The 11,731-nt window shown below is 36.6% G+C and overlaps 1 protein-coding gene across 2 annotated transcripts in view; it reads left to right on the top strand.

The window, feature by feature from the left end:
• The first annotated feature begins 1,201 nt into the window (after window positions 1-1,201).
• Window positions 1,202-11,731, top strand: part of CERK (ceramide kinase) — a 349,026-nt gene continuing 338,496 nt past the window's right edge. For both annotated transcript variants that reach the window (XM_053716616.1, XM_053716615.1), the window contains exon 1: window positions 1,202-1,506. In XM_053716616.1, coding sequence (XP_053572591.1) covers window positions 1,329-1,506 — 178 coding nt within the window. In that variant the 5' untranslated portion in view covers window positions 1,202-1,328. The remainder of the gene's footprint in view (window positions 1,507-11,731) is intronic.

Genomic DNA, 11,731 nt, shown 5'->3' with positions numbered 1-11,731 from the left:
AGTTTTCTGCAGCTGAACCTATTGTGAACTTGTGCCAGTTTCAAAGCTCTGTCCTGGAATTTACATCAGTGTATCTCAGGTTTCAGTTGAATTATTGTTGCAATACACCTGTATTAGCTGTAGTGAGGAGTATTGTCTGTTTGCCTCATGCACCCTCATCCGGAGGATGCACCTGTTGGACCTAGAATATGACACAATGTATGTAGCTCTACACAGACCTTGCGATACAGGCTCATTAAAGCAACAGCCATTTTAGAAGCAGTGATTTTTACTAACCTCACATTTTTTCTTTCATGATTCAGACAGAGCATACATTTTTAAGCAACTTTCTAATTTACTCCTATTATCAATTTTTATTTGTTCTCATGTTATCTTGATTTGAAAAAGCAGTAATAAAAGGTAGTTCAGCACCTTGGTAGAGCTTGCTGATTGGTTTGCTACATTTAGCCACAAATCAGCAAGTGCTACCCAGGTGATGAACAAAAAAATGGTCCAGCTCTAAAGCTTACAGTACTGCTTTTTCAAATCAAGATAGCATGAGAACAAATAAAAATTGATAATAGGAGTAAATTAGAAAGCTGCTTAAAATCTCACGCTCTATCTGAATCATGAAAGAAAAAAAAATTGTGTTTAGTATCCCTTTAACGCTGCAGCTAATGAACCATGTGACCTCAGAGTTGGCAGATTAGAATCAAGCCCTTATTTTGCTATACACATTATAATTACAGGGGCGGCAGTGCGGCACTGTATGAATTAGTTCCGCTACTTGCGATCTGGACGGACAGGTTCCCTACATGTGAACTTGTACGTCCAGATAATAATAAATCTGCCCCAGACTTTATTGCAGAAATGCTTATGCTCCTAAGCAAATGTGAACGAGTACAGTAAACAGCACTATGTCACCGTAACACTGCGGTACCCCAGCTCCAATGCTCCATGACTGTAGCTGCCTATATAGTTTTACAAAGTTATAGTTCACCAGAAGCACATAACAACCAGACTGACAGTTTAATAATGAAGTGTGAAAGTCAGGTAAATCACAACAAAATAACCCTCTGGCAGCCTGAGGAGGATGGCATGAAGCAGCATCCACAGTCCAGTACGAAAGTCACGGAGTTAACCGCTGCCAGTGCGCTGACAACTTCATGCCACCCGTTCGCCACTTACGTACGCCATGACGTAGGGGGCGTGGCCTGTCAACCTCCCAGACCTGCGCTCAGACAATGGATCTCCAGATCCGCTAAGTTCCAGCTGTGGCTCAATGTGATCGCTTCCCCCAGAGGGACCAGTAGCCTGCTGGGCAAGGGGGGTGATGCCAGTACATAGCAATGGATCCCGAGCAGCCGGCCTCTCACTCCCCGCCTTCTTCTGTGCTGTGCTCGGTGCTTGCGGTGAAAAGTCAGAGCTATGAAGTGACTCTGGACCCCGGTCAGCTGGTGCTGTCCTGGAGAGAAGTGAGGCCCCGGAGAGACAGGAGCCGCGGTGGAGCTGGTGGAAGCCGGACTGGTGAGTAGCAGGCGGAAGAGGGCATCTGATGGGACATTGTCAGAGGTCACCCATGTGCACAGGGACATTATATACATCTGACAGCCGTGTCCTGGTTATGTGGTTAGATTGTGAAGTGGCCCTAATATGATAGCTCATCGCCTGCAGTGTGTTATATTGTAATATGCAAACATATGTAAACAGTTGTAACCTATCAAATGCAGTGTTCTATATATACTGAAAACCCATCACCTGCAGTGTGTCACTGCCTGCTGTGACCAATAACACTGACATGCGCAAACTATGTTTTCTTTAATGTGCCAACAAATAACTTCACTTCTGTAGTGTGGGTACCCAGTGCCAAATGATCTCCCTTCCCCAAAACAATGCAATACTGACAACTAATCTTGTAGAGAGTTAAAGGGACATAAAACCCAACATTTTCTTTCATTATTCAGATAGAGGATACCATTTTAAAAAAGTTTCCAATTTACTTCTATTATCAAATTTGCTTCATTCTCGTGTTATTCTTTGTTGAAGATATACCTAGGTAGGTAGCGTGCACATGCCTGAAGCACTAAATGACAGCAAATAGGGCTGCCATCTATTGCTCTTGCTAATGTACAACATTGTTGCAAAACTCCTGCCATATTGTGCTGCAGACATTTGCACATTTCTGAGCTTAAATCTCTGCTTTTCAACAAAGGATAACAAGAAAATGTTAGAATATAACTAAATTGAAAAGTTGCTTAAAATTGTATGCTCTATCTGAATCATGGAAGAAAATATTTGGGTTTAATGTCCCTTTAATGTAAACAGTGCCCTGTATACATAGATAGTCCATGTCCTTTTTAGATGCTAAAGTAAAAAGTTCCCTTTGTGCAATAATCACTTAGCACTGTGCAGTTGTGAAATGGTTCACTGCCCATTTATACATTATAACTCATTTCCTGTAGTATGTTGTTGTACACACAATAAGGTACTTCATCAACTGTCTTAGTTTACTGTACAGCATGTAGCATACAAGCCCACCTATCCTGTAGATCACCTTTTGTAACTCACATTCAGGGGTCTTTACCCTTTATAGTTAGTGCAGTTACATAGTAATTGTGCTGTTAATATCATAGTACTGTCAAATACACTTACATTTATAATACTCCAGACATCCCAACCTGCAAAAGCTCATTTCAGGTGGCTTCACCCGCCGCCACCCCCCCCTCCCAGTTATATATTGGACACCTTGAAACCCTAAATAAAATGGAGACTTATCATTAAAGTAGCTTCCCACTAAAGGCACATTAAAAAAGTAGCTTTATTGCTCAACCACATACAACAAACCTAATTTTCAGTGATTGTACGCTTGTTGAATGCTTAAATATTTTAGAATACGAAGTTTAATTACGTGCAGTAAATAAGGTAGTATTTGTGTTTTTATTTTATTAAAATCAGTGGGGGCTTTTTTGTTACTGATGCATGCTTTGAGGGTTCTATAACATCCGAGCAACTGAAGGCATTTCTTAAAGGGACACTGAACACAAATGTTTTCTTTCGCGATTCAGATAGAGCATGCAATTTTAAGCAACTTTCTAATTTACTCCTATTATCAATTTTTCTTTGTTCTTTGATATCTTTATTTGAAAAAGAAGGCAATTAAGCTTTCTTTTTTGTTCAGGACTCTGGACAGCACTTTTTTATTGGTGGATGAATTTATCCACCAATCAGCAAGAACAACCCAGGTTGTTCACCAAAAATGGGCCAGCATCTAAACTTACATTCTTGCATTTCAAATTAAGATACCAAAAGAATGAAGAAAATTTGATAATAGGAGTAAATCAGAAAGTTGCTTAAAATTTCATGCTCTATCTGAATCACAAAAGAAAAAAAATTGGGTTCAGTGTCCCTTTAAAGAAGCACTTTTCCTGATTTGGGCCACATTGGATCATGGTACTTGGAGTTTCAGGGAGATTGCATTCCATTTGCTGGCATCAGGGAGCCGCTATTAAAATCAGGGAGACTTCCTGAACTTCAGGGAGAGTTGGGATGTCTGATACTCTGCACACTCTGGTAACCCCGGTCTTACATCGTGTTATTGTAATGTGGGCCCAGAACTTAATGATAGCCCATTTAGGAGAAAACCTGTGTGAAGCAGTTTGCGTGGCTGCTGGGTAAATAAATGAACACTTTAACAATAATGGCATTTTCTAGCCTTTTGTTGACCTTCATGGTGCCTTTGTGTTTTGTAAATGATCATGCTGCTTCTGCTGTAACCTACTAGCACTTTGCGTTAAAATATATTATGGTCACCACTAACCTTGTGATTACAACTCAATATGCTTTGCTCTAATGGTTACTTTTTAAATAAAATGATGTCTTTTAAAATGTCACAGTTTTGGTTCTTAAATAGTTATTATTCTTTGTTGAAAAGATACGTAGGTGTCTGGAGCACTACATGTCAGGAAATCGTGCTGCCATTTAGTGCTCTTGCAGATTGATACGTCTTGCAAAACTGTTGCCATATAGTGCTCTAGGCACGTGCATGCTCCTGAGATTACGTCTCTGCTTTTCAACAAAAGATACCAAAAGGAACAAAGAAAAATTGATAATAGAACTAAATGTGTAAGTTGTTTAAAATTGTATGCTCTATCTGAATAAGTAAAGAGAAAAAAAATGTGTTTCATATCCTTTTAAAGGGACATAAAACTCCAAATTGTTTATGATTCTGTTTCACCATGCCATTTAAAAAAAATAAAAATGTTATTTTAGGTTTCTCCCCCTTTCCCCTTACCCCTATTATGTTTGGTAAATATCTCCATTAATGATATTATAAGTGTGCCATAATAGAACTTCTGTTTCTCTCTCGCATCCCCAACTTCTCCAGGGGGTCAGACCAAGAAGTGACACATCTGTCCCTAAATCAAAATCTATTAGATCACTACTCTTCCCCATTCTCGCTCCGGTTTCTACTCTTAACAGGATAGTAGGAAGGTTGTTCTGCTGTATTTATACCAAAACTGTGGCCATGTGAAATGGAATGAACTATTTGTGTGCACAGCAGGGCTGTACGTAATAAAGTGGCACACAGTGTATGTATATGTAAATATATATGCATCAGAAAGCAGCACATTGCAAGATATCTATATACAATATAAATATTAGAAACACATTCTAAATTGTCTTTTTTTTAACCCTTGGAAGGCTTCTTCAGTGTTTGTTTTTCATATCTTGTTTACTGCGTACAATTAGGGACATGTATAAGAGAACAGCTGTGCCTGTTAAACAATCACAGTGTATCATGTGGTGGCTTGTGGTTCCAAACTCCATAAAACACACTCCAGACTCTTTGAGACTGCATGGCATTTTATATGGAATTACATTTTGAGTTTATTGTTCCTTTACTATATTTAGAATTTGGCGCAGTAAATTAGTCATCACAGTTCTTTTATTGAGGAATATAAGCTTATGTGCGAAACTAATCGGTGTTGAAATATCAGGTTCTTTACTGTGTTCTCTTATAAAGTAAGTCCTGTGTGTAATAATCCTAAGGTAAACAATATCTGGTCCCAAGTTCAATATTTTCCTACCTTCCATTCTCCAAAACACTTCTGACTTGTTAAATTCTTTTTAATTCTCCTAAATAAACTGCAAGCAATTACACATTAATCATGTACAATAACAAACAAATGTATTACTATTTTTATAAGTGATCTATTATTATTATTATTATTATTACATTTATTTGTATAGCGCCGCCAAATTCCGATCTATGTTTGTAGTTATGCTTGCAACTCTTTGTATGTAGCTCTGGAGTATAAAATAGTCTGTTACAAGCAGTTGAACAGATAAGCCAAAAAGTTTACTAACAGCCATGATTGTGTCCAGAGCATTTATGGAATGTATCATTATTAACAAAATGTGCTTTGCTCACAAAACTGTCACTTAATGACCCTTCGTATCAGTGATTATTATTATTATTATTACTACTATTATTATTTATTTTTAAAGGGACATTCTAATGCAAAAATTAGGTTACCCCTGGTTCCTAACTATACAAATACCACTGTACCCCTGGTTCCTAACTATACAAATACCACTGTACCCCTGGATCCTAACTATACAAATGCCATTCTACCCCTGGTTCCTAACGATACAAGTACCACTGTACCCCTGGTTCCTAACTATACAAGTACCACTGTACCCCTGGTTCCTAACTATACAAATACCACTGTACCCCTGGTTCCTAACTATACAAATACCACTGTACCCCTGGTTCCTAACTAGACAAGTACCACTGTCTGGATCCTATATATTCTTACTAGTTCCTAAAGTTTAACAGATTTTCCAACCCCAGCAGTGTAATTCATTAGAACATATAATATTTGCTTTGCTAATATATAGTAACATAGTAGATGAGGTTGAAAGAAGACAGTAGTCCATTGAGTTCAACCTATACAGCTGTAGACTACCTGATTTAGACTAAAGGGGTTGACAATTACTTACATTAAGCAATTAGACAACTGACCCTTTTAACACAAGCAATACTATCCCTGAATTCTGTTTTTAGCCAGAAATATATCTAAGCCATTCTTAAATTTATCTAAGGTATAGGCAGTCTCTTTAAACATTTGATTGTTCTTACTGTGAAACAATGTTTAAGTTGCTGATGATTAAATCCCCTTTCCTCCAGCCTTATATTGTGACCGCTTGTAACAAACAATTTTCTTTGAATAAACAGAGCTTCTGCCATCTCTCTATATGGGCCTTGACCTTGTGTCACAAAAAAATTGCCTTGGAATAAATAGCGCTTCCGACAACTCTGTCTATGGGCCGTCAATATATTTATATAAAGTAATAGTATCACCTCTTAAGTGCCTAGAGTAAACTGACCCAATTTGGCTAACCTCTTTTCATAGTTTAAATCCTCCATTCCCCTTATTAGTTTTGTGGCCCTTCTCTGAACTTTTTCTAATTCTGCTGTGTCCCTTTTTAAAAAGTCCCTAGAATTGCACTCCATGCTCAAGGTGAGGTCTTACCATGAATTTATACAGTGATATAATTATGCTTTTATCTCTTGCATCTAAGCCTCTTTTAATAAATGCTAGTATCATATTAGCCTTTAGAAGCCGCTTTGTTGTATTGCATACTTATTTTTACCTTATTTATAAATACACCTAAATCATTTTCTTCCTCTGTTATGCTAAGTCTATTCCCATTTAAATAATAGCCTGCATATTTATTCATTCAAAATGTTGAAACTTACATTTACCAATATTAAATCTCATTTGCCATTTACCAGCCCATTGCTACAATTTTTGTAAATCATCTTGCAAAGCAATTACATCCTGCACTGAACTAATCACCTTACACAGCTTTGTATAATGTGCAAAAATAGAGATGTTGCTATTTATTCCTTTCTCCATGTCATTTATAAAAATGTTAAAAAGAACAGGGCCCATTACTGATCCCTGGGCCCCACTAATTACTTTTATCCAATCTGAGTATAATCCATTGACTACAACATGTTGCTCCCTGTCTTTTATCTAGTTATTTATCAATGAGTTAACATTTTCAGCTATTCCGAGTACCTTCATTTTGTACAATAATCTCTCATGCGGCTCTGTATCAAAAGCCTTAGCAAAATCCAAGTAAATCACATTAACTGAGTCATCTTTATCTATATTTTTGCTTACCTCCTCATATAATCTAACTTAGATTAGACATTTTCTATTACTCGTAAAACCATGCTGATTTGAACTCATAATCATGTTTCCCCGAATATACACTTGAATATAATCCGTTATAATCCCTTCCAGTATCTTCCCCACTACTGATGTCAGGCTTACTAGCTCCTTGGATCTGCCCTGCTGTTTCTTATTTGAAAGTGGCACCATATCAGCTTTATGCCGGTCCTATGCCCGTGGATAACGAGTCTTAAAAAATTAAGAGCATAATTTTAGATAATTATGTTTTTAAAGAAGCATTAAAGGGACAGTAAAGTCCAAATTAAACTTCATGATTCAGATGGGGCATGTCATTTTAAACAACTTTCCAATTTACTTTTATCATCAAATTTTGCTTTTTTTTTTCTTGGTATTTTTTGTTAAGGTCTAAACCTAGATAGGCTCATAGGCTTATTTCTAAGACTCTGCAGTCCACATCTTATCTCACATCTGGCTGTGAATAGCTAATAACCATGTACTGTTTGTTCATGTGTGACATATAGATAACACTGTGCTCACTCCTGTGGAGTTATGTAAGAGTCAACACTAATTGCCTAAAATACAAGCCTGTCAAAAGATTTGAGATAAGGAGGCTGTCTGCAGAATCTTAGAATACAAGGTAATCATAGGTAAAACGTATATTAATATAACAGTGCTGTTTATGCCAAACAGAATAGTAAATCAAGGAATTATCTATCTTTTTTTAACAATAACATTTTTGGTGTTGACTGTCCCTTTAAGGACTTTGAGATTGCAATATACAGTGTTTTAATTAAAAGTAGTAAAAAAATCAAAATAAACTTTGCCACCATATACATATTGCTTGTTTATTTTGACCTGTGTTTAATTCTGAGATTTGTGGGCTTTCCAATTCCTTGTAGAAGTGGTGATGCAGACTCAGAGATGCAGCACCCAAGTGTGCTGTTGGACAAAAATTAGTGTTCCATCTCACTGCTCCAATGTAACAGGAACATCAGAAACTGCTCCCTGAAGGCAGCACTGGGGGTTTGTATCTAGAGAGACCAGTGTTGCCTTCATGGAGCAGTTCCTGTTACCTTGGAGCAGTGAGCTGGAACACTGAGGTTTTCCAGTAAATGCTGAACAGCACACTTAGGTGCTGCATCACTGTGTGAGTACCCTGTACTTTGCTTTGTTCATTATGGGGAAGATTGAGTGATTTGCACATCAGGCTCCTTTTTGTTTGTTTTGTTATTCAGAGTGACCCGCTTGTTTGTAGGAAGCAGAAGATCTGCCCATTTCTAGTGTTTTATCTTCATCTACATGTTACACATGGGACTAGTGGTTCTGTGACTTCAAGTGTGGCACTTGATACAAACCTATAGTGTTATTATATTCCTATACGATTGTGATCAATGGGGATTTTTTTTTTAGCTACACTGATATTACTACTTTAGTGAATTATTAAAGTGAAAGTAAATGACTTTCGAAAAAAATAAAAGGGGACATTCATGAAGTATAAGATACTTCATGTAGAAAGCTCCTTTATTTGTTTTAATTGATTGCCTTTCTTAGCTACTACAGCAGCAAACGGCTAAAATATTTATTTGCTAAGAGGTAACGTTTTCACCTCTTAGCCAATAGCCGTGCGGTAAATCCGGCTTGGCGCCCATGGGAACCGGATTTACTGCACGGCTATTGGATGGATATGGATATGTATATATATATATATACACACACACTTATATTATCTCAGCTGCTGAAAAAATAGCAATGAACATGAATGAGCCAATCACACTTAGCATATATTTGCAGCCGCCAATCAGCAGCTACTGAGCCTATCTATATATGCTTTTCAGCAAAGGATATAAAGAGAATGAAGCAAATTAGATAATAGATGTAAATTAGAACGTTGTTTAAAATCGCATGCTTTTTCTAAATCACAAAAGAAAAAAAAATTGGTTTCATGTTCCTTTAAGTCCTCTAAAACAGATTGATCAGTGGGATTTTATGTCGGAATTTAATGTCTGACATAAATACTGCACTTTTTATATGCGTTAAATCAATTTTTGAAATTTAATGTTTCTTTAATTGCATTTCTAGCCATTACTATATATCCAAGGGTTTTTTTTAGCTGCTTTTGGGTTTTTATGCTTAAAAACTAGCGTCGGCACATACCATTTTTAGGTAGTTAGTACTCAGAAGTAAAAAAGTTTTGTCTAATCTCTTTTTAGGGGGAATAATTTTAGAAACCTATGTATTATTCCATTGACTAATCTATATTCAGACTTTAGGTTATATTTTTAAGATGACTTATGAAGAAGATACAAGCCAGTAGTTACAATATGCAGGACTGAGTGAGATGTGAACTGCTCAGCTTTTTTCCAAACTAACGTATATACTGGAGGCTAGGATAGGATACACTACCTTTGCTTGCTCAATATTTCTTTTGCCTTTTGCCCTTTTTTCTTTTTATTCTTTCTTATGGGTTTCTTTGCATTGAAACTTTTTTATATTTAACTTAAATGCTGCAGGGCATCACTATTTATGATTCATATAGCAACTCATCAGGTTGTTTTGTATGCATACGAGTAGTTAGGAGTATGATATATCTGCGCATATCAGTTTGGAAAATTTCAACATTTTTTTTTTTTACTTGGTTAAATGTTGAGTGTTTTAATTAAAAGAATGTTCCAATTGTTTGCCTGCTTTAAAAGTTGTTTACAACATAAATATAGTGAAGCTGGACTAGGTTTAGCTCCTATGAACCTCTCAAAGGCTTACAAATATTCAGCATCACTACTTATGTTTTTTTTCTAATTTTTGAATGATAAAAATATTATAAATTATGTTCTAATAACATTAAAGGGACAGTCTACAACAACATTTTTCTTATTTAAAAAGATAGATAATCCCTTTATTACCCATTCCCCAGTTTTGCATAATCAGCACAGTTATTTTAATATACTTTTTACCTCTGTGATTACCTTGTATCTAAACCTCTGCATTTTAGCCTGATAGTGTTGACTTATAAATAACTCCACATGAGTGAGCACAATTATTTATATATATATATATATATATATAATCTTTGTGGGTGTGAAAACCTAATAAAATGCATAAGAGATAGAGGTTATATAGTGTATTAATATAGCAGTGTTTGGTTCTGCAAAGCTGGGGATTGGATAGTAAAGGCATTATCAATATTTTTAAATAATAACAAAAAAAATCAAGTAGACTGCCCCTTTAAGAGACTATAGTCAAGAGTTGGAACATAGCAACCTATATAAAAATAGATTAATAAAAAAAAATAAAAAAATTCTGTTAACCAACATTTTAGCCACCAGTGTAGGTCTTCTTTATTGTATTAACTTAGGGCTACCAGTGTTTTGAGGGTCCAGCTGGGCGCACAGGAGTAAAAAGATAAAATTGTAGAGCAGTGGTTCCCGGATTTGTCAAGCCCAGGTGTAAATGCCCTTGCCCTGCTTTTAAAGTCATATTAAAATTCTGTGTTCCTATTTTATATTTCTTTTTAGGACATATATTGACCTTCCATGTAAGCATTCACATAAGTGTATTGCTGTCAATAACCCTGCACACTTAGGTTACCTATCTCCTGCAAATTATGTTATGCCAACCAATCACATGCAGTCACCCACATGACTCATCAATATAGCGGAAGATGGGGAGGAACTTCTTTGTTTTGCAATCAATTTCTGCCATCCCTGGTAGAATCCCATGTAAGTGTGTGTCCGGTAAATGTGTAGGTTTATGGCACCTGTACAAACTCGTACAGCCACATATACAGAACATATACTTAAAGGGACACTGCTGTAAAATCTTTCTACCCTTTTTAAAAAGGCATGAAACTCAGATTGATATAGAACACACAATTTTAACCTTTTAAAGCCGTTATGCCGTTCTATTCCGTCATAATTAGACTGGGCTTTAAAGCCGTTATGATGGAATAGAACGTCATAGCTAACGGCTGTCCTGAAGCCTTCTGTGCTTTCAGGATTTGATCGTGGTCTGGAGGGCGTTCCTAGGGTTGTAGGGACGCCCCCCAGACGCGATCCAATAATTGAAATCTCGCGATCGTGTTCACGATCGCGTGGTTTCAATTTGTCTACATCGGAACAGTTGTTCCGATGTAGGCACTTTAGCCCTGACACGAAAGGGTTAAGCAGCTTTCTAATTTACTTCTATTATCTAATTTGTTTTGTTCTCTTGGTATACTTTGTTGAAAAGCATACCTAGGTAGGCTCAAAAGCTGCTGATTGGTGGCCGCACATATGTCTAATGTTAGTGGCTCACCCAATGCATTGTTTGTTTCCAATAGTGCATTGCTGCTTTTTCAACAAATGATACCAAGAGAAGAAGCAAATTGCATAATAAAAGTAAATTTGAAAGTTTAAAATTGTATGATCTATCTGAAACAGGAAAGAAGAAAATTGGTGTTCATGTTCCGTTCTTCCCAGTGATCCATTTTACCAACTGAAGTGTAATACATTGCTTACAAATAGCTAATTTACCTTTTCTTTTTTCATTTGAGATAGCTGATTTTGCCTGTT

The sequence above is a fragment of the Bombina bombina genome, chromosome 6 (genome assembly GCF_027579735.1).
Source record: "Bombina bombina isolate aBomBom1 chromosome 6, aBomBom1.pri, whole genome shotgun sequence".
NCBI classification, from domain to species: Eukaryota; Metazoa; Chordata; class Amphibia; order Anura; family Bombinatoridae; genus Bombina; species Bombina bombina.
The sequence above is the reverse complement of the archived record's forward strand: the minus strand, read 5'-3'. Positions and strand labels throughout refer to the sequence as shown.